General features: G+C 45.0%; 5 protein-coding genes across 5 annotated transcripts in view; 3 read left to right on the forward strand and 2 right to left on the reverse strand.

Moving 5' to 3' along the window:
• gngt2b (guanine nucleotide binding protein (G protein), gamma transducing activity polypeptide 2b) overlaps nucleotides 1-12,740 on the forward strand; it is an 84,465-nt gene extending 71,725 nt beyond the window's left edge. The window contains exons 2-4 of the mRNA XM_052070567.1: nucleotides 12,150-12,216; nucleotides 12,311-12,399; nucleotides 12,489-12,740. Of these exons, the coding sequence (XP_051926527.1) occupies nucleotides 12,316-12,399; nucleotides 12,489-12,617 (213 nt within the window). The 5' untranslated portion in view covers nucleotides 12,150-12,216; nucleotides 12,311-12,315 and the 3' untranslated portion in view covers nucleotides 12,618-12,740. The remainder of the gene's footprint in view (nucleotides 1-12,149; nucleotides 12,217-12,310; nucleotides 12,400-12,488) is intronic.
• On the reverse strand, nucleotides 5-3,103 carry g6pc3 (glucose-6-phosphatase catalytic subunit 3). The gene is made up of 6 exons (XM_052070525.1): nucleotides 2,701-3,103; nucleotides 2,130-2,236; nucleotides 1,952-2,042; nucleotides 1,411-1,529; nucleotides 1,130-1,271; nucleotides 5-784 (listed from the first exon to the last, which is right to left on the reverse strand). The coding sequence occupies exons 1-6, from the start codon at nucleotides 2,916-2,918 to the stop codon at nucleotides 445-447; spliced, it is 1,017 nt and encodes a 338-aa protein (XP_051926485.1). The 5' UTR covers nucleotides 2,919-3,103; the 3' UTR covers nucleotides 5-444.
• On the forward strand, nucleotides 3,180-8,393 carry lsm12b (LSM12 homolog b). Its single transcript, XM_052070559.1, has 5 exons — nucleotides 3,180-3,357; nucleotides 5,779-5,912; nucleotides 6,510-6,619; nucleotides 6,710-6,836; nucleotides 7,736-8,393. The coding sequence occupies exons 1-5, from the start codon at nucleotides 3,231-3,233 to the stop codon at nucleotides 7,826-7,828; spliced, it is 591 nt and encodes a 196-aa protein (XP_051926519.1). The 5' UTR covers nucleotides 3,180-3,230; the 3' UTR covers nucleotides 7,829-8,393.
• Nucleotides 8,859-10,799, reverse strand: tmem101 (transmembrane protein 101). Its single transcript, XM_052070551.1, has 4 exons — nucleotides 10,635-10,799; nucleotides 9,524-9,704; nucleotides 9,308-9,454; nucleotides 8,859-9,178 (listed from the first exon to the last, which is right to left on the reverse strand). Exons 1-4 carry the CDS (start codon nucleotides 10,763-10,765, stop codon nucleotides 8,870-8,872), a joined length of 768 nt encoding a protein of 255 aa, XP_051926511.1. The 5' UTR covers nucleotides 10,766-10,799; the 3' UTR covers nucleotides 8,859-8,869.
• Nucleotides 12,741-12,898: 158 nt separating the features above from the next.
• si:ch1073-13h15.3 (inactive all-trans-retinol 13,14-reductase) lies at nucleotides 12,899-19,605 on the forward strand. The gene is made up of 11 exons (XM_052070469.1): nucleotides 12,899-14,245; nucleotides 15,206-15,388; nucleotides 15,912-16,153; nucleotides 16,235-16,430; nucleotides 16,503-16,700; nucleotides 16,773-16,892; nucleotides 16,977-17,115; nucleotides 17,817-17,926; nucleotides 18,083-18,249; nucleotides 18,329-18,488; nucleotides 19,166-19,605. The coding sequence occupies exons 1-11, from the start codon at nucleotides 13,993-13,995 to the stop codon at nucleotides 19,333-19,335; spliced, it is 1,938 nt and encodes a 645-aa protein (XP_051926429.1). The 5' UTR covers nucleotides 12,899-13,992; the 3' UTR covers nucleotides 19,336-19,605.
• The last annotated feature ends 1,263 nt before the right edge of the window (nucleotides 19,606-20,868 follow it).

Below are 20,868 nucleotides of genomic sequence, written 5' to 3' on the forward strand. Positions count from 1 at the left end.
GGGGCATGTTTTAGTCATTTATTGTCTGCAACGCTGACTGACTTCGAGGGCACTATATAAGACAATCAACAAGCGACAACTTAAATGATAGGAATACAACCGACTTTGTCCCACATAAAGATAATTTGCCCCCGCAATTACAGCAACTATAACAATAAATTCATGATGGTACGCCACCACAATCTAATTGGCATCCTTGGTTACAATTTGTGTGCCATATACCGCATCGTCAGGTTCGTATGAGGTCAGGTTAAGTGAAAATATAAAGCTATTTCACGACATTGCCCAAATGGAATGCGACATTTGAACACGATCCAAATAAACTAGAACACAAGTTTATTTGGATCATGTTCAAATGTTGGATTCGAGACTCTCTAATTTATATCAAGACAAAAAGCAAAAATAGCAACCCCAAAAAATCCGAACGCAAAGTTCTCCAAAAATCTAGCTCCTCTTTATCTTGCGCATCATGAAATGGATCAATCCTGGCACCAGCACCACAATCTGCGGCACCATGGCAAATTTGAGAAAAAACAGCCCGTAGTAGAGCGCCGGCGGTCGCAGCGGCAGCGGGGCGCTGCACACCAAGTACAGAGCCGCAGAAGAGAGCACCGTGGACACGGTCTGTGCCCAGCAGGGCAGCGGCCAACCGCCGGGCTTCCAGCGCTGGGCCAGACCAAGGCCCAGCAGGGCACCGCAGTCCCGAGCCAATGAGGTGAAGGGGGCCACATCGGGCCGAACCCACTCGGAGCGGCTGCACCACTTCTTCGCCAATGCCAAAGACCTACAAGGTGAAAGATTTCATTTCTTTGTGTGGTTTTTATTGAACGTAGACCTATCGGTTCATTTCAAAGTCAGCACGTGTCACTTTTGCGTTTGGCAGATCCGCATATTCAAATGTTTTTCTTCAAATATTTTTTCAGAGTTGGGATTGTTTTCCCCTCCATTTCCTCTGTTGTTTTTGGGTGAAAATCTCATGGCACACCACTAGAAATAAAAGTCAAAAAAACATGTGCCAACACTAACGGGAGAGCAAATAATTGTTTTGGCCGTCAATAAACATCACTGGCGCCAATACATTAGAATACTCATTTGTCTGCAACCAAATGAGCCACCAAAAAGGTCTCACCAGGACAGGTCGACGCCCAGCTGCCGCAGTCCTGCGTTCAATATCAGCGTGCCAAGGAGCAAGGAGACGGAGACACCGACAAAGAACCGGAATGAGCGCTTTTCTGGAACCCTGCGGTTCAGGTACATTCCCACCACAAGACCTATCAGAAAAAAAAAGAATTAGACTAAGTCAGTATTTGCCGGGTCTATTTGCCCATTGCACACAAAATAAATTGGACAAAGTCAGTACGGTATTTGTCAAATTATTTAATTAGCACAGACAATAAAAGGTTCTCATACCTGCAATGGAACCAGTAACCACCTGGTGCGGAAAATGGGCTAAGACAAACACTCTAGAGATGCCGACGACCACCAGCAAAGTCCCGTAGAGCAGGTAGGGTATATAGGTGACCGGTATACTGTAACACAAAAACAATACAAGTGGAAAGAAATCAAGTTGTTGTGCAGATTTGAAAGGTCCACCGGTTATTTGTTTATTTTTTTGGTGTCAGTCAATGCGGGAGGTTTTTATTCCCTCCGGGCCTTGCAGCATTTCCGCATTGAGTATCCTTTATATTGTCAATCTTCACGTGTTGCTACATCATTTGCGTTCAACGATCGTTTGCTCTCCGGGCCGCAACACTGATGCTCTTTCTTAGCCCATCCATGGCATTTCCCATTATTCGTTAGCTTTACGCTAGAAAACAAAGGCAAAATTATGTGGTTGTTTGTTTTATGTTTAGTTGGACAGTGAACTTAAATAAGCATCTTGCAGCATCTTCTGCAGAGAATTATCAAACTACAATCAAGTAGTTTAAGCTAATTCCGTTGAGCACCTCACCTGCAATTATGGCGGTACAGGAAGGACCGCAGGGAAGAGGTCACCACCCACCAGACCGCCGCGGTGACCATAGCGTGTCCCGACGGACTGCCTGATAAGGGAGGGTGACGCATATTCAAAAAAAGGTTCCAAATCGAAAGAAGAGTTACAACTCATCCGGCCCGACATAAATTCTCACCTGGGCCATTTTCACAGGTGGAGGAGTACTGCCTAACCTTGGGTAACTTGTTGATGAACGCTTGGGATTCACCGATCCACCAGAATGGTCTTTCACCAAAAAGCACACTAGAAATGTAATCGGTGAAACAAAAATCATTTGGGGGACCATTTTAACACATGCACACACAACAGTTGAAATTATACCATAAAAAGATCCAATTTCCATTCGATTTTTCCTCATCGTGCGCCACACTTCACAGTAAAGTTTTATTGAAAGCGCACATAGGTGAATGAAATAAAATACAAACAAAAAAAATATTTTAAAAAATTAAAGTTAACTGAAACTACATCTTACCTTTATCAAACTAAAACTAACTATAAATATCACGAAAATGGCCTTCGTCTTCGTAATATTTATATATTATCTTAATTATTAAAACTAAAGTTAAAACGAAATAAACGAATTATAAAGAACAAGCAAAACTATTATAACCTCGGGCCTGAGCATCAATGCTTTTGCAAAACTGCCGTTTAAACACTTTAAATATAAAAAAAGGAAATTAAAAATAATAATTTTTAAATACATTTACCATTTGAGCATCAAGTTGAGCCACTCTGTCACCGCGGCCACCCACAACACTGCGACGCCAGTACGCCGGCAGAAAAAGTACGAACACGGGAAGACGAACAGGAAAGCCGCCTTTGGGCCACCAACGTGGCTGATGAGCAGCCAGAGGTTCTCCAAGCTCTTCGTCCTGTTTTGAAGGATTTCGGCCATCCAAATCCCGTACTTGTGGATACAATCCATCACTTGTCCTTGCGTGACTATCACAATGAACGTTTCCACCTCGCTTCCACTAGAGTTCGCTCTAACGTGAATGAAAAATCACGTGAAACGTCAGACTTGTCATCGTGCACGCGAGTTATTATAACGACGCTAATTACAAAGCGCGTCTGGCGAACGTGTGACCGTGTGACGTTATGAAATATTTCATTTGTGTTTTGCCGTAACGTAGCGTCGTCGCGGGGATGCTGGGCGGCGTGACTCGCGACACACGCCCCGCCTACGTCATCACGTCGCGCTACGTAAGGCACGCGCTCCGGTTTGCTGGCGGAGAAGATGGCGGCTCCTGGACCGGGGGAGTATTTCAGCGTCGGGAGCCATGTCTCTTGTCTCACCTGCTTGGACCAGCGGTTGCAAGGAGAGGTGGTTGCTTTCGACTACCAGTCCAAGATGTTGACTCTGAGTATCCTTTTGGTTTGGGAGCCGGGCGGCGGTTGGCCGGCCGGCCTGGCCCCGCTCGGAGGGCCCGTCGGCTCGCCGAAAATATGTCAAATAGTGCTCCGCGCTGGCGTAATTGGCGCTAGCCGGCTTCGACAACGCCTTTCTGCGTTTTAAGGGCACGATTCGGGACGCCGTGGCATGCGCCCGCGTTCGTGGAATTCGGGACGCGTCGCCGGACGCGCCGGCGTGACCGCCGCGGCCAATGGATGTGTTTTGAATCCGCTCATTGTGTTTCCAGTGGTCGACACGGATCACTATCTGGCAGCGTCAGGCATCATGGCAGTGTGTGCGCAAACGGTGGCAAGCTAGCGGGCTAACGCAGCCCGCTCTCCGTATGTTTGAATTCGGACGTGTTCGCGTGTAATTGTGTGGCGGCTACGTGCAAAGTGAGGCGCGTTCGGGGTCGCGGGTTTCCCGTGTGCCACCCGCTCACCTTCTCGCCACAACGAGGGGCTGTGTCGGAATGCTAACATGCTAGCTAGGATCGTTCAAGCTCTCACCGGCCTTGCCGCTGTACGTCCGTTAAAGTTGCCCGCGCGCACGTTTTCGCCACTTAAGTCGAGTCTGCTTTTCAACGGAAACGTTGACAATTATCGCAGTTACGAGCGAGAGAAGTCGTTCCATGCGGGGCCTTCTGTTAGCCGCTAGCTTCACGTTGAGCCATTCTGCAGCCCCTTACGGGTGTGTGATTCTACAAGTGGATGTCTGTGTGTATACACTGTACCGCCATCCGTTATACAGTCGGCTCTATTATCTTAAAACGATTAGCAATTCACACCACGTGTACCTTTTTCATTGGCGTTTGAGCATCCCTGTGAGGGAGCGTGATTTTTTTTTATAAAACCTGCCAGTTTGTGTGTCATTGAAGTCATCATGGGGTGTGCTTGCTAAGTCAAAACTGGTGTGTAATTGAACCACGATGCCACCGCCTGATCTTTCAAGGTCACAGTTGTTATCTGCCAGGAGTCCCCAACAACCGCAGGCCATTTGCTACGAGGTTGCAGAGAAAGACTGAACCATTTACCATCAGAGCCTGTAGGAAGTGTTATTTTAGTAATAGTGTATTTGCTTGTGCACGTCGTAAGGAAGGAAAGCCCTCCAGCGAGCAAAAAGTAGTAAAATAAACATGTTTTGGAGAGCTTTTTTTTAAGGAGGCCAAGTATTGAGAAAGAGAGCCTATAACTTCTCCAAAACAGAAGCTGTATCAAAGGAACAACATTGCCATAATGCTGAGTTGCGTTTGTTTCTATCATGTCATGTCAAAATGTCTTTGTGAAAACGGCCCGTGAGGCAAAATAACCTCAGGGCTACCGTTGTACACTACTACTCACAAAAAAGTGAGATGTTGGGGACTTTTTGGTTAAAATTTGTGTACAAAAGTAGAATGCACCGCAACTCCCTCTAAAGTTTTGAATAGACAAATCCAAGCGTTCAATGCTTTTGTATTCTCTCACGAGGGGCCAAATTTAATTAGTTTGATCCACGCATCAACCAGTATATTTCCAAGGACATCTTTCTGTGACTCTTTCTCTCTCTGTTGCAGCTTGATAACATGGTTCCACTAAGCTCAATTCTTAGGTGTCGTCCCGGTCTCATCAGGGCAAGTGTAAGCAAGACTGTTAAAAAAAATCTAATTGAACAAAGAAATATCGGTCTTTTCATAGATCAAACACAAATGATGAAACGGAATAGTTGGACTCCAAACTTCAAAGGTCAAATTAAGTTAACCTGCAATGTCAAAGTGCTTTTGGGGTCATCCTGAAGTTTCACTTAAAACCCCAAATACATCTTGCGTGTACTGTACCATACAGTGAACCTTTGCCCGTTGGTGATTTTTGCCCCCTTTGTAATTGTTTCTGTAGAACCCAACAACTATCAGCTGAAAAATGCAGAGATGCTGCCCAAACCACCGCGCTCCTTCGGCCCGCCACACATCGTAACACGGGGCCGAGGTGTCTGCTTTCTGATCGCATGCATGTATTGAGGGGTGGGATCGGGTTTTTTTTTTTTTTCAAGCGGCATGCTACTTTTTGTTAAATATTGCAACATGCTCGTTTTACTTTGTGATCCCACCACCTATTTGATTTCTGCATGTTGCCCAAAAAAATTTGATTGCCGATATAATCTACTTCTAGCTGTAATTATCATTGTGGATTGGTCACTTTTCCGCCCTCCCGCCCAGGTACTTATGAAATGATAAAAGTATTTAAATATTGTTGCGAAGCACAATATATGTATACTGTATTTGCATGGCTCATCTTGCCGCCGGAAACATTTTTTGGGGTGTGTGAGAAAGGAAGCTCATGGATGTTTTTATATTTTGTATCAAGTCAGTTGTTTGTCACCCGCTCTGGTGCCGCAGTCCTTGACTACCCGCCTCCAGAATGTGCTTCTTCCAGCGGCAAGCCCAACCTCAGCGACGTCGTCCTGATCAACCTAGCCTACGTTTCCGAAGTGGACATCATCACCGACCGCACTGAGACTCCGCCCCCTCTAGCATCGCTGAACGTCAGCAAGGTCAGTGCGACGGCTGCGCGTTTGCAAACAGGGCCACGTCGAGCGCATATAAAGAATAACTGATGCAAGTATGACTTTATCAGAATTGTCTGATAAATGAAGTGTGCGCTACGACAATGTTTTGACAGTCCTCTGAGCAGGTCACTGCCAAGTTCAGTACGGCTGAACAATTGAATCGGGTGTGTTGGGGTAGGGAGGGACCTAAATCGGGCAGGATATGGCTCTTGAGGAACTGGAGTTCCCTACCCGCGGCTTAATGTCTGCTTGAGGAGACGTCTCCATAAAATGAAGTTGAGCGGCGTCCCCAAATAACCCTGCCATAGATGTACCTGGGCGCTTGTCTTTGTGCCCCGCATTTGGCCGGCGACCGGTCCAACAGTTGGACGGCATTGCATTTCAAGATGATTTAAAAGCTAATGGCTAACTGGAGCTACTGCGGTGGATGCCGTTAAAAGTAGACACCAAATGCGTCCTGAATTTTTTTTTTCTTTTCCACCGTGTTCTTTCATGTCATGTTTGATGTTGTGGCTAAATGTGTGTGAATTCAGCTGAGCCCCACCATTTTTTTAAATTTAATTTTTTATTTTTTTTTTCCAGCTTGCCAATCGAGCAAAGACAGAAAAGGAGGACAAGCTGTCCCAAGCCTATGCAATCAGTGCCGGGGTGTCTGTTGAGGGCCAGCAGCTATTCCAGACTATTCACAAAACGTAAGCGCCATCAAATTCGATTGTGCGTCGTTGTTGTTGTTTTCCCTCCATTTTCTTGTCAACTCCTTGCTCTCGTCTCCACTTGTGCAGCATTAAAGAGTGTAAATGGCAGGAGAAGAACATTATCGTGATGGACGATGTCGTCATCTCGCCGCCTTACCAGGTGGACAACTGCAAAGGCAAAGAGGGAAGCGCTTTAAGTCATGTACGCAAAATAGTGAGTACGCTAATCTTGATGATTACTTTGACGTGAATCGTTTATCTTGCCGTTTCGAGCAAAACAATCAATCTGGGCGGCTCCTTAAAGGGTAAACGTGTATGACTTTGAAACGTATTCTGTTCGATTTTAAAATATTTCTTTGTTCTTAACGGTAAAACTATTTGCAGCCACACCGGAATGAAGTCGTACTGTCGGTCTACTGTAGTATACGCCTGATTCCACATGATGTTTCTCCCTCTTTGGGAAATGTCAGTTTAAAGTTTATAATATCCTAAATCAGGGGTGGGAAAATGTTTGTTGACAGTCAATTTCTATATATATTTTTTGTTTTGTTTTGGATACTTTAAAAGTATTAGTAAAATGTTTTCAATGTACAATGTTTTCAGTTGTACTTTAAATTATTTAATTCACGAAATTACAGCAATATTACAGTACCGTTAATAAAAGAATAGACGGAGCAGGCCGGACATCTGTGAACTCGTATACACTGACAAGCATATGAATCCTTTGGAATTCTGGCGATTTCTGCACAAAATGCTGATAAAATGAAAACGGCGTGGGGATCGGTTGCCGAGAAGCACGGGCGGGTGCAGGACAGTAAACGAGGCAATTGTTCAGTGCCAATAGCCTCTCAATTTCCACCCTGTCCTTTTTCCCCTCTACTTTTCAGCAAAAACCTCTACTCGGACAATTGCGCCACATTTTTACGTTCGATTAAAAAAAAACGATATAATCTACGGTATACCGCACGCGTTTACCACAAAAACTTAGCGGCTCGTTTGTCTCTCAACTGTGTTAAAAGCCTGTATGATGTGAGCGAGAGGAAATGGGGAAGTTATGGTGACGTTGACACGGTCCCCGCCCACCCCCAAACCCCCTCATTTCCTCCTGCACAGGTGGAGAAACATTTTAGAGACGTGGAAAGTCAGAAGTCCATGCAGCGTTCACAAGCACAGCAAACACAGAAGGACTCCACTTTATCTTCTTGAGGCGCCGCCGCGGGGAGGCCGGGCGGTGGCGGCATAGGAGGATGAGGCGGTTGTAGGGATGGGGTCTCGGGTCGGGCGCCCGCCCTTCCCGCTCCTGCCGCCGCCGCAAAGCCGAGTCGGCGTTCCTTGTCCTAAGCGCAGGCGTCCTCTACGAGGCGGTGCGCTGAAGTTCCTTCCTGGATCATGAAGATGACAAAAAGAAAAAAAAATGCGAAAGAGAGAAAGATTAAATCTTAAAATTAGACTTTATAAAGAATAATTTAATCATGACCCATAAAGCCACCATAGTTTCCTTAACTAACTCGAATCCTGCCTCCCGCTCCCCCCCCATCCCTTCCTTCCCTCCCTTCGCCTTCAGTTTCATTTCAGAAAAGACAAAAACTAGCGCAGTCAGAAAGGCTTGTTAGCTTTATTTTCTGTCATCTTTTTTTTTGTTTGTTTGTTTTGGCCGTCTCCCATGTTCTACTGTCTGTATTTTCTGTATTTTAAAACAAAATGTGACTTGAAACGCCACACTTTAAAGGACATTTTCTAAAATAAACGTAACAAAAATTCTGACTGTAAATTAGAGCCATTTTTGAAAAGCCATAGGTTTGTTTTGTTTTTTGGACCAAGGTAAATTTATATCAAAACGCGGTTAGTCGTGAAGTGTCATTGTCGCGCGGGGCGCAAACGATTTTGAAATAAGAAAAATGTTAATATTATTGGTTTTTAAAAATGCAATTGTCTGGATACCAGAGATTTGAATGATATAACTCCAAAAAAAATGACAATCCCAATTGAAGTTGGATTTAATCCAAATGACTCCATCCAGTGAATTTATAAGATCATATCATTTTAATGACAATGGAAATGTATAAAAGGAGATATTTACATCAAAAGCTTGCAAAGAAAAAAAAACCCCAGAGTGTTAAGGGTGCCGTTACGGAGCATCAATCATCTCGGAGTTTCCCATTCAGACTAATTTAAGATGTAGGACTGCACCAGAAGGCTTCGGGGACAGCATGCGGACAGTCTTTTTCCCCCCCAGCGGATGATCTCCTAGGCATCCGTCGCCAGGATGAGCACCGCGCCGAAGATTCCCACGTTGTGCCCGATGAGCTTCATCTGGTTCCAGAATTCCACCTTGCGCGTGTGGTGCCAGTAGGCCAGGTTGCCGTCGATGAGCAGCACGACCAGCGGCAGGGCCGTGGCGAGGATTTGTGCCGCTGTGCACACGTAGCGCCCGGACAGGAAGGCCACAGCCAGCGCGCCCAATGCCGCAGCCAGCAGCGTCAGCGCCACATCGCCGCCTGGTAGGTGGTTCAAGTAGGCCAGGCGGTCCTCTTTGCTGTGCTGCAACGAGTACGCCTGCAAGCACGCACCCACAGTTATCGTTTTGTCGGTCACAATGTAAAACATCCCGTCCCCCCCGCGACATGTATAACCTAATATGACTTTACAAAAATGAAAAGGGTCACGTTGCGATGGAGATCTTACCACACAGATGAGATAGACTCCCAGGAAGATTTGTCCGGTGGACTGCAGGGACCTGCTGCGAGCTTTCCGCCGGTAAACCTCTCCCGCCCCACTGGCCATAACCAGGAAGCCCCCGACGATGGCGAGCGCTCGGGAGTACATGCGCACCTGTTGAGAGGCCGCTCATTTGACCACTCAGTTTTGCCACGATTGACAGACATCCGTCGGGACGCTCACCTTGAGCCAGTCGCCGTAGTGCACCTGCTGCCCGACGTAGGATGCGTATGTGCTGACCGCAGCCTGGACGGCGGCGGCCATGGCGAACCAACGCCTCTTCACTCCAAACGACATGAAGCTGGCGCAGAGTACCGCCGCCCCCATGTCCACATACAGGTACGGCACGGGGATGTCTGGCTTCCTGTAGGTGACGATCCAAACTATGCTTAATCATATCGTTGATGAGTTTTACATCCCCCCCTTACAAATGTGATGCGCAATTAACCATTTTTTTCCCTCTAAAGACATATAGTTCAAAATGTATAGATTGTGCCAGAACAACACAATTCAATAATGTAATGGTATTCAATTAATATTAAATCTATTTAGCATGGGAGAAGAGAAAAGCGGTGAAGCAGAAGTTGCACTGGACTTGACATCAGTTTTGATGAGTAGAGCAAAGGTGTATCCCCTCTTTTCCTCAGCACCAACAAATCGTACTTTAGCGCCATCTAGTGGCAACTTATTGTTCCATGACGAGTGGGAAGACCAGTGAATACATTTTTAAGCGCTTAACAGGTATTCCCCCAAAAAAATCTTATGATAGGTGGATCGGTGAGTAGCAAATGATTTTTTTTAAGACTCACAATTTTAAATAACACTGGCGATGAGGGTTTCGATTTAATTGTAAAACATTGCCGATTTGATCAGAAAATTATTTTGAAGTTTTTTTAATTGTATTTGGCAAAATTTAAATTCATCTACATGTTATTTTCGCTTCTTTTTTATGTTCAGGGCACAAGATGGTTGAAACTTGAGAGCTGGAGTAATAATTACACGATTCTACGTAATTACAGGTCTTCAGTGTGAGGAGGTCTCAAAGACTCAACAAACGCAAACGATATACAGTACACCCAAAACCGAATTTTGACCTCCCTACTATGGAGACCCGGAAACGATTTGATTCCACAATCAAATACTGTATACGTAAATCGTCTATAAATAAGACGTTCCATGACAATAAATGTCAGAAGGGGTTCATTTTTTTGTTTTGGTTTAGCTTTTGGCTAACTTAACCAAACATTGAGGCTTATAAAGACCTCGTATTTAAATATATTTATGTATATTTTACCTTTTGGAGTCGGCTCGTTCAGCAAACAGCATGAGCATACAGAAGCAGTTCCAGAATCCAAAGCGGGTCAAAATAAAAGCACCAAACTGGCTAAGAAACCTCAACAGCTGCTTCCTATTCGGCGCCGCCATGTCGGTCGTTTACGACTACCGAGCCACATCGGACTACATCATGTCAAAGTAAAAGCTCATGTCGTTTTCGACAACGTAAACGACTACAATAGACTCGTCATCATCTATTATTTTGAAAGAGACATTTCGCGCGAGAGGAAGGCGTCTTGCCATTGGCTGACAGAAACACTGCCTCTTAGAGGGGAAGTGCAGGATAGCATCGCGCGTGTCTCGCGGTTTCTGTTTTTCTCCCCGTTTGGTGAGGTCGTTATGCCTCGTTGAGTTTACATACTTAAAAATTAAAGCGTTATAAGATAAGATATCCTTTATTCGTCCCACAATGGGGAAATTTACAATTTTTATATATATATATATATATATATATATATATATATATATAAATTTATAGCTCAAAATTGAGACTTGTCTTGCTGTCACACGTTTGTGTTTTCCAACAAAAACAAAGGAAGTGCACCATAATTTGTTAAATGAGACCCTGCCAAGCGGCAAAACGTATTTACTCATGAAAGCTGATTTGCACAATACAAATTTGGAATATTTTTGTTTTAGGTATCCATTGCGGCTAATCCATGGCGACGTCACTGAATTTAAACTGTCGAGTGAAAGAGCCTAACCCAGATATTGAAAAAGGCTTAAGTGCTGACTCCTGCTTAAGGTGTAGATGGAAAAAAAAACAGGGCAACACGCTCCTTAGACCTGCAATTCGAACCCTCCCAGGTGTCAGAACACTTTGGAATTGCCTGGATAAATTGGTCAAAGATGATCAGCTCGCATTCCAAATCACAACAATCGATAGGCTGCCTCGAATATCACGCAAAAAAAAGTTTTATTGGACAAATCGTATAAACGTGCAGCAGGGCAAACGGTCAGGGGTCGGTCTGAATGTGACAATACAGTATTGGAGGTGTAGGTTAATGCTGCCCCTGGTTAAAAAAAAAATCAATAAATGTGTTTTCTATTCCCAATAAGTGTTGCCCGACGTGAACTATACTTTGCACAAGATTCGATGAAGTCCAGCATTTAATAATTGTTCATTTGCATGTTTACTACTACTACTTTACACGTGGAGTCCCACAGGGATTAGTACGTTGTAGAGTTATTATACATGTTTCTGCGTGGTGATGGACCCTATGAAATGAAAAGAGTCGCATACTTTTCCACACCGCACCGTGAATGTTACAAAGTTTTGTTCCGTAAAACCACGGAAAACTGTGCGAGCGGTGTATTAGTTTTGTCTACAAATCCGCGTCATCTTTTCCTACTCAAAGCGGTCACAATTCTTGAATGTTTAATCCAATCACAGCGGATTGGCGACATCAGGTGATCAGATGAGCCGGGATGAAGAGCAGTGGGACAGGATGAGTCGGTCAGTCGGTGCGAAGACCGTACATAAGATCTTACTCAGAGACTTTTTTCTTCTTTGCTTGTCGGCGATCCCCGCCATTCCACAGGTAAATATTCCTATAGAGAATTTCCGATCATTTGGAATGCGTTGATGTTAAATTGGGATTGTTTGCACTGAAGATTGTCGGTTTCTCTCTACAGTCAGGATGGCTCGGGATATGTCTGATAAGGAGATCTTGAAAATGGAGTTGGAGCAGCTGAAGAAAGAAGTGAACACACCAAGGACAGCAGTATGTCTATTAATGAAAAATTCAATGACATTCCAACCTTTGTATTGCATCTCAAACGCTCCCGATATGATTTGTGACTTCTTTTCCAGGTGAGTGCAAACTGCACAGACACAATCTCCTTTGTGGAGGCGCTGCTTCCCAACGACCCGCTCATCAAGGGAGTCCCCGATGACAAAAACCCCTACAAAGGGGACAAGGGTGGTTGCCTAATCACATAGCGCGCGGCTGGAATTTTCTACGACCACCGACCGAATTCTCGCAGATGGAATGTACAGCACGCTAGCAAGATCAGATATGTAAAGTATGGCTCTTTGTAATTAAATGCGACCGGCTTCAAGAAAGATGAGTCCTGACTTTTTATAAAATTACTTATCGGTCGTAATGCTCAAACAAGGTTAACTGCTTCAGTCAAACCTCTAATAGGATTTGCTTGCATTTGTCGGCATCCGGCGTCACTTCCCGCTTCTTTCTGAAGCTTCACTTCATCCAATTAGTCTTTCCGGGCCAGGAAGCAGATTGCGGCTGCCAGCAGTTGATGCATTTATCCCTTTCATTATTGAACAACTTGATGACGGAAACTTAGCATTTTCATGATTTTCCTATGAGTACACAGTTTCCCCTAAAATCTTGTGTCCGTGGAAATGACTAAAAAGGGACATTTTTCAGAAAGAATTCCGCCGATGAATTTCTTTACGCAAATCAATAATAAACCAAACAATTGTTTTTCTGTCAGTGAATTTTATCCCGAATGATGCGTGTGTGTGTGTGTGTGTGTGAGAGAGAGAGAGAGAGACTTTTTGCTTCTTGTTCTTCTGCGATGCGGCAAAAATATTCGTGCCCCATGAATTCTTGCTCATCCTGTCCCACCGCTCTTGGTCCCGGCTAGAATGGTCAATGGTCAATGCTAGAAAGCTCAAGTCACACTATTTGTTTGAGCAGATGTGGTATTTAAGGTTACTGGCATTAGTCCTTTGACCTCGTTTAGCACATCAGCACTTTTACAATGTGTTAGCCAATCCTCAGATGTCACTGGTTGTTTATCGTTTGGCGACCTTGGGCTAACTTCCGTTACTTTGTATTGTTTCTGGTATCGTGAATGGTTGCGACATGTTTGTGTTCTTCTTTATATCTTACATCAACAGAGTGTTTACAACTTGCTTTTAATGTGGCTCCGAGTTTGTAAGCTTGATAGTATGCCTTGTTCATGTTGATGATGTGATTTTACATGATAGAAAATGGGTCATTGCACCATTTTCTAACATGCCTCCTCGTGTTTGTGTTAAGTCCACTAACTGGAACACTTTACACAAGTCGAAAATGACTCATCCACAGGACGCTTGTTTATCTTAATTGCCTTATCAGATAAGCATAATTGAAGATACCTAACCGATCATCATAAGCTGCGATGATGGCGGCTTGCAAAAACAAAATGTATTGCGAAGCCTCTAAATGTTTTTCTTTTTTAATTCTTCAGTGTAAAATTAAGAACGAATATGTTTAAAATGTGAAATAAAATCAAAGCTACCATGGCGTAAAAGTGTTCGAAACCCAAAGACCTTATCTTTATGACTTGCGTATGATACGAATGGTGTTATGTTATTTAACTCCCCGCCCCGCGCAGGGATCCATTTGCGCCTACTAAAAGGTGCGTCCCGACCGGAGAAACGTTCACAAACTGTCGCATCCACCATGTGGTTCCTCATCTTCACGGCGTGGTTGGTAGTGTGGCTGGGGGGCGTCTACTGGTATCTTTTTGGCAAGCGCAGCCCCTTCTCCCTGAGCTCCGTCAGGCCTCCTGGACCCCGAGAATTTGACCAGAAGAAGCGGGACAAAGTCATCAAACAAGGTAAGGTAAAGAACGCTCTACAAACGCATCATTGGTTTCTCATTGCAGAAAAATTGTGCATTTTCTGATTTCACGTTCTGTATCGATTGACATTTTTCCCCAAAATGTTGCGCTTGTACATGCCTCCTACTGCAAGTTGGTTACACCAGCCAACCACATTTATCTAAGCAAAAGAATACGAGCAATTCTCATAACGTAGAACATACTGTGGGAAAACTTTTGAAAATAAGTTTATTAAAATAATGAATGATGAGAAATAATGAAAAAAAATCCTGTTTTTGTTCCATTTTTTTAGGTGCAACTTTGAACTAAAACTTAGTTTGAGCATTTATCATATCGCCCAAGTATGTATTTTATTTTTGGACAGCAGTTTCTAATATTTATTATATTTTGGCAAAATATTAGGTCAACTTTCAGCATGGCGCACGTACAGTTGAAAACATACGAAAACACACCATAAATATCTCAACATCCATTTTCATGTTTTTATTCAGTGTTACGTGCGCTAATTACATTGAAACTATAGAAAAGTTATTTTTTACGCGTAGCATAAAAATACAAAACTCAAATTAGTTTAGATATTTTTTTTAAAATCATGCTTTCCGTTACTCTTGGTTAGCAAGACGACTTTTAAATATAGTTGAAACGGCGCAATTTTATTTTCAGTCATGCTGAGATGAGCTAGTAGAAAAAAAGTTTTCTCTAAACCTATTTTTGATTTCAAAAGCCTCAATAAGAATGAGCGGTGTTACGACGGCTTGTTTCATGGGAACTGGTTTATCACTTGCCGAATACGCAATCTGCTGTTAATTGGAGTGTTGAAAAGCTCGGAGAAAATAGATTAACCTTCAAACCGTAACGCGCTGACAATTGTGCAACACAATAACATTTATGATGTCTGGACCGTTGACAATCTTGTCAACGTCATCCTTCACTCGCTTATGTAATCGACGTATGCAGGTTTCAGCTCGGACAAGGTGCCGCGGGACCTGGACGTGATTGTAATCGGAAGCGGCATCGGCGGATTGGCCGCCGGTGCCACGCTCGCCAAGGCCGGCAAGAAGGTTCTGGTTCTGGAGCAACATGACCAAGCCGGAGGCTGCTGCCACACGTACATCGAGAAAGGCTTCGAGTTTGACGTCGGTACGAAAACGCTAACGCGAAACAACCCCCTACCGCAAACGGCTAATCACAATGTTAACATTAGCCTTACGCCGGGGGTGTCAACGTCGTTTTTGTCGCGGGCCACATCGTAGTTACGGTTTGCCTTGGAAGGCCGTTGTGAATTTTGGGAAAACACCTCCACATATTACACATACAGCGCTCAATAAATTGATGAATAACTAGTTTTGACGTCAGACGTCAAGAATGACTGTTATTGTTTTGGTTCAGACTTTAGCAAGCATCATGGAAGTTTGACATGCTTGATTAGCTTTCGCGGGCCACATAAAATGATTACAACTTTGGCACACGTTGACACTTTGACACCTTTGCCTTACGCAAACCCCGTAATCGTATCGGCAACCTGTAAACCTTAACCCCAATTCGAACCCTTCAAGTTCCTCAGGAGGTGAGATACATGTTGTAAAGTTTTACATCGGTACACTAATGCTAACCCAAAGAACGGTATATCAATCGCTAATCCAAGTGTATCGCTATTTCGCAGGCCTTCACTACATCGGTCAGCTGCACAAGAACGGTCTGCTTCGCATCATTTTTGACCAACTGTCCGAGGGCCAGTTGGAGTTCCAGGAGCTGAAGCCCCATTTTGACACGATACAAATCGGCCAGGGGGAAGACAAGCGGGAGTACACCATCGTCTCGGGCAAAACGGAGATGAAATCTCACCTCTTGAAGCAATTTCCCGACGACGCAGACGCCATTGAAACCTTCTTCAAGATCATGAAGGTTTAAGGACCAGAGTCTGGCTTCTTATGTCAATGGGTTCAACCGGTTCCGCATAGTAAACCCCACTTTGATGCGTGCCAGATTTCAGCCAAGAAGACTCACTACCTGGCGACCCTGAAACTTATCCCGCAGTGGCTGTCTCTGTTCCTGTTGAAGTCAGGAATCGCAGACCTCGTCTCGCCGGTTTTCCGTCTCAGCGGAACGCGCGCGACCGACCTGGTGAACACACTGACCGCCAACAAGGATCTCCACGTCATCTTCTCGTACCTTTTCTACGGTGCGTCTTCTCTCCAATTTTGACCAAAGGTTTTCCAGTGTTGGAGTCATTGACATTTTTTCTACATCTTAGGCGTACCTCCAAAGGATTCCAGTATTTTGATAAACGCCCTCCTGGTCCATCACTACAAGCGAGGGGCATACTACCCTAAAGGTGGCGCCAGTGAGATCGCCTTCAACATCATCCGCACCATTCAGAAGTACGGCGGTAACTGCCTCGTGCGAGCACCCGTCTCGCAGATCCTGGTGGACGACAAGGGGGCGGCGTGCGGTACGAAACCGAATCCCAAGTAGATACCGAAGACTCTCGAAGTCAAGATTTCATCTCCGTGTCACGTCGCAGGCGTGAAGGTGAGGAAAGGCGGAGAAGAGGTGGCGATCCACGCGCCGGCGGTCGTCTCAAACTGCGGCGTCTTTACCACATTCCAGAAACTTCTCCCCCCCGAGATCCAGGTCAAGCCAGGTGATGCGAAAGCAACGTTTTTTTTTGGTTTATCAAAGTTGGAATGTACAACGTTCAGAATGAAGAAACGCTACGCCTCTGCAGACATTCAGGAGAGGCTGAACATGATGAAGCACGGTCGGGGATCCTTTTTGGTCTTCTCCGGTTTCGACGGCACAGAGGAGGAGCTCGGTCTAGAGTCCACAAATTTCTGGCTATTCAAAAACAACGACATGGACAAATCGTAAGTAAATGCGTAGAGCAGTCCAAAGTTTTATTTTGTCCCATTGAACCTTCTTCAGTCCTTTGACGCCTTCTTCAGCCTTCCTGTTTGCCGAGGCCGCTCCTTGTCGGTTTCACATATTTAAAATATCGGCCACCAGGGGGTGCCGTTGTATAAGAAGAGCCGCGCGCGGGCACGTTTCAGCGAGAGAAGTTTTCCATACGTAATCGATCGAAAGAATTTATTGTGTGATTGCGTTCTTAGCAAGCTGCATTTCTCATCGGGTCCTCTAGATGACGGGTCGTCAAAGTCAAGACCCCGGGCCGAGATCTGGCGCGCCACATATTTTTGTGGCCCTGTAAGCAAATCAAACATGTCAACTTCCTTGCAAAAGTCTGAACCAAAATTTGACACACGTAATCCTAAATAACGGATATCGCAAGCATTTTCTCGTTACAAAACCCCTTAAATATATATTTTTTAAATTCTTGATTCTCGACAGATTTTAAAACTAGTTATTGATTGATATGTTGTGCGCCACGTACGTAATTTCGACAAAATTCAGTCGTAATGGGCCTCCAAAGGAAGCCGTCACGACAAAGTGGGCCGCGACAAAAATGAGTTTGACATCCCCGATCAAGACGGAGGACGCCCTCCCCCATTTTTTGTGAAATGTCTGGATGAACTCCATTTTAGATGTGTCCTTTTTGCGTTTGTTGTAGGATGGAGGACTTTTTTAGTTTGAGCAAAGAGGAAGCGCCAGACAACATCCCCATGATGTTCATCACCGTGCCGTCTTCCAAAGACCCAGAGGCCAAGATAAGACACCCTGGTACAAAGCTACACTTTAGTGTTTTTGAGGAAATGACGGTCGGGTACATTGAAGACTCGTCCACAAAAGGCGCCCGCTCACCCGAATTAGGTTTAGTCGGATCTGAAAAAATGTATATGTCGCTGTTTTGATATCCATAAACGGTGTCCGCCACAGGAAAATCTTGCATGACCATCCTGACCATGGTGAAATACGAATGGTTCGAGGAGTGGAAGGACACGGCGGTCCGCAAACGCGGCGACGAATATCACAACTACAAAATGAGATTTGCCAACAAGCTCTTCGACTGGGCCTGTCAGTTGTTCCCAAAAATCAAAGACAAGGTCGGTCGACGGTCGCAGGGACGTCGGCGATCTGTCCGGCGGACATTCCTTTTATAACCGCCGCAGTTTGCCTTCCCAGCTGGTCTTCCAGGACGCGGCCACGCCGCTGACCAACGAGCACTACCTGGGCGCCCAGCGCGGAGCCATGTACTCGGCGGAGCATAACCTGGAGCGCTTCCAAGCCGAGGCGGTGGCGAGGAACCGCTGCCACACCCCCGTCAAGAACCTCTACCTCTCCGGTAAGAACCCTCAGAGCAACCAACCCAGGCTTTTAAATTAGAATCGGTTGTTTTGGGATAGGGGTCCCAATACAGGAGGTAGAAAAATTCCACGGACCCCCCTCTGATAATCCCAATGTCAATTGAACATAACTGTACCCCTCAATTCCTTTTAGAACCTAAATATTCATTTCCCGCTCAATACTTGATGTTAACCAAATTGAAACTAATTTCAAGATGTATCCACTGTCCTTACCTCATATGCACCGTAGAAACAATATCGGCAAAGTGACAATGGCAAAAAAAAGTTCCCCCAAATTTTGTATACTGTATATCCACCTTCGATCGCTGATGTGTGACGTACACCGCTTCCGCTAACGTCGCTGCAAACATCGAGCGCCATCAATGTTGCCAACTTTGCGATTTGGTCGCGATACTTTGCAACTCTGTTCGAGCTACTATTAAAAAACCAAAACAAAAAAAAGTGATGTTTTGACCTCAAGAAACAAGTTCCTAAATTGCCATCTTTTCATTATTTTCCCACGGAGCAAATTTTTGACCTGAGGTATGTGCATGCGAGTCGGAACTATTTTTCTCAGGTCACCTTCACCTCACTTGTACAACTCTACATGAGAAAAGAGGAATTCCGCATGTGTGCCGGGATGTAGGAAGGAGTCACGTGTTAAGTTGTCTTCCAGGTCAAGACGTATTCAGCTGCGGAATAGCGGGCGCGTTGCACGGCGGCGTCCTGTGTGCCTCGGCCGTGCTGGACCGCATCGTCTACATCGACCTGCTCTTCATCAAGAAGAAGCTGAAGCGGCGTCAGGCCAAGGAGCTGGCTCCGCTTGCTCGGAAGAAGACGCAGTGAGCGGATGCACTTTTTTTGTTTTAAATTTTTCAAAACGGACTCTCAGGATCAAAGAATAGCTTCAAGCTAAGCCCATTAACTTTCATGGAAATGTGAACGATTGTTGTCTTATTTATGAATCTACACTATATGACCAAAAATATTTGCCCACCCACTCCAAATGACCCGAATCAGGCGTGGCGCCGTCATAGGATGCCACCTGCGCAACAAATCCAAGTTGTGAAATTGGCACTCAAGTTCACTTATGAGTCAAGGCGGCTGAGCAAATACTTTTGCAGTGATTGATCCCTCTCTACTTTGCGGTTCGGTTGTGATTTTTTTTCAAACATATTAAATTATTATATATATAATATATATCTTTGTCAGTAGTTTTTTTCCTTTGAAACCTCAGTTGCGGTGCCCACGGTACAGAGTAAGTCATCGTCACCGGCGGTGTAGAGGTACACACTCCGGTGCTTGGCGCAGCCAACCCCGGTTCCAACCCTGCACCAAGCAGCTCCTTTTTCTAGGAACCTCTGGGGAAAGTGAAGGCCAAATGCGCCATGGGCGCAGGACAAGTCATTGCCACTGGAATGGAAAAGGGTGTATGTGTAACGTGTTTTGTTGTGGGGGGGGGGGGGGGTGTAAAAGAATGACAATGTAGAATGATTTTGAAACGATGCCATGACTCCAATAAACGTATGGGGGGGGGGGGGGGGTGCCTGGTGATGTTTCTGCCTGGGGCAGTTGGGCTCTTGTGCAATTTACTTTATTTGCTGTGAATACAGTACCGTCTTCTCCCCCGACCCCCCGTTGTCAGTCATGCTTCACGGTTTAAAGTTGAAGTTTGATGGTCACAATTGCATGTTACTTTTATGATAGAAACGTGTTGCCTTATGGTCCAATTGGCTGCATCTGACCAAAACAAAAAAAGTACTCTTCCTATAATGCATGCACTTGAGGCAAAATCTGCAGCTTTGTCGGTTTTGTATTCCTTTGAACTTCAAATAACGAGTTTCTGCGCCGATGAACAAAAATGTACCTTCCACTTTAAATATTTACTCCCAGGATTTGCTGTCGGCGGGTGGCCCGGTGAGGGAGGAAGCGGTTTGTGTCTCGACCTCAGGGTGAGGGGTGTGGGCTCTTACGATTAATGATACAAGTTGTGGCAGCTTTAGTTGGTTAGGGTTAGTGACACACATGGTTAATTGGGACAAAATTCAATGGTTAGTGCGGTACACATACATACATACATACATACATACATACATACATACATACATACATACATACACAGCATTTATACGCGAATGAATAAAAAAAACGAATAAATGTTAAAAAATTATATATATATATATATAAAAGAGCGTAGGGGAGGTGGGAGGGGGCGGCGAAGCCGCGGCCCAGACCCAACCCCGAGGTTCTTTTTTTGGGGTGGGGGGGGGGAGGCGGCGGCGGCGGCTATTTTATTCGGGGGAAAAAAACAATTGTGAACCGATCTCACAATGACCAATTTGGCTCAAATCCAGATCGCCTCACCTGCTGGTAGCCAAC

Source organism: Hippocampus zosterae, chromosome 7 (assembly GCF_025434085.1).
Source record: "Hippocampus zosterae strain Florida chromosome 7, ASM2543408v3, whole genome shotgun sequence".
NCBI classification, from domain to species: Eukaryota; Metazoa; Chordata; class Actinopteri; order Syngnathiformes; family Syngnathidae; genus Hippocampus; species Hippocampus zosterae.

Bases quoted from the DNA above. Each gene is read 5' to 3' on its own strand.
- si:ch1073-13h15.3 (XM_052070469.1), top strand. From the start codon at position 13,993: ATGTTATTTAACTCCCCGCCCCGCGCAGGGATCCATTTGCGCCTACTA. The intron at 14,246-15,205 runs GTAAGGTAAAGA...CGACGTATGCAG, and splicing joins GGACAAAGTCATCAAACAAG to GTTTCAGCTCGGACAAGGTG. The intron at 18,489-19,165 runs GTAAGAACCCTC...GTTGTCTTCCAG, and splicing joins CAAGAACCTCTACCTCTCCG to GTCAAGACGTATTCAGCTGC.
- g6pc3 (XM_052070525.1), bottom strand. From the start codon at position 2,918: ATGGATTGTATCCACAAGTACGGGATTTGGATGGCCGAAATCCTTCAA. The intron at 2,237-2,700 runs GTAAATGTATTT...TTACATTTCTAG, and splicing joins CTCAACTTGATGCTCAAATG to TGTGCTTTTTGGTGAAAGAC. The intron at 2,043-2,129 runs GTGAGAATTTAT...CTCCCTTATCAG, and splicing joins CACCTGTGAAAATGGCCCAG to GCAGTCCGTCGGGACACGCT.
- tmem101 (XM_052070551.1), bottom strand. From the start codon at position 10,765: ATGGCGGCGCCGAATAGGAAGCAGCTGTTGAGGTTTCTTAGCCAGTTT. The intron at 9,705-10,634 runs GTAAAATATACA...CGTCACCTACAG, and splicing joins GAACGAGCCGACTCCAAAAG to GAAGCCAGACATCCCCGTGC. The intron at 9,179-9,307 runs GTAAGATCTCCA...GCGTGCTTGCAG, and splicing joins GAGTCTATCTCATCTGTGTG to GCGTACTCGTTGCAGCACAG.
- lsm12b (XM_052070559.1), top strand. From the start codon at position 3,231: ATGGCGGCTCCTGGACCGGGGGAGTATTTCAGCGTCGGGAGCCATGTC. The intron at 3,358-5,778 runs GTATCCTTTTGG...ACCCGCCTCCAG, and splicing joins GTCCAAGATGTTGACTCTGA to AATGTGCTTCTTCCAGCGGC. The intron at 6,837-7,735 runs GTGAGTACGCTA...CCTCCTGCACAG, and splicing joins TAAGTCATGTACGCAAAATA to GTGGAGAAACATTTTAGAGA.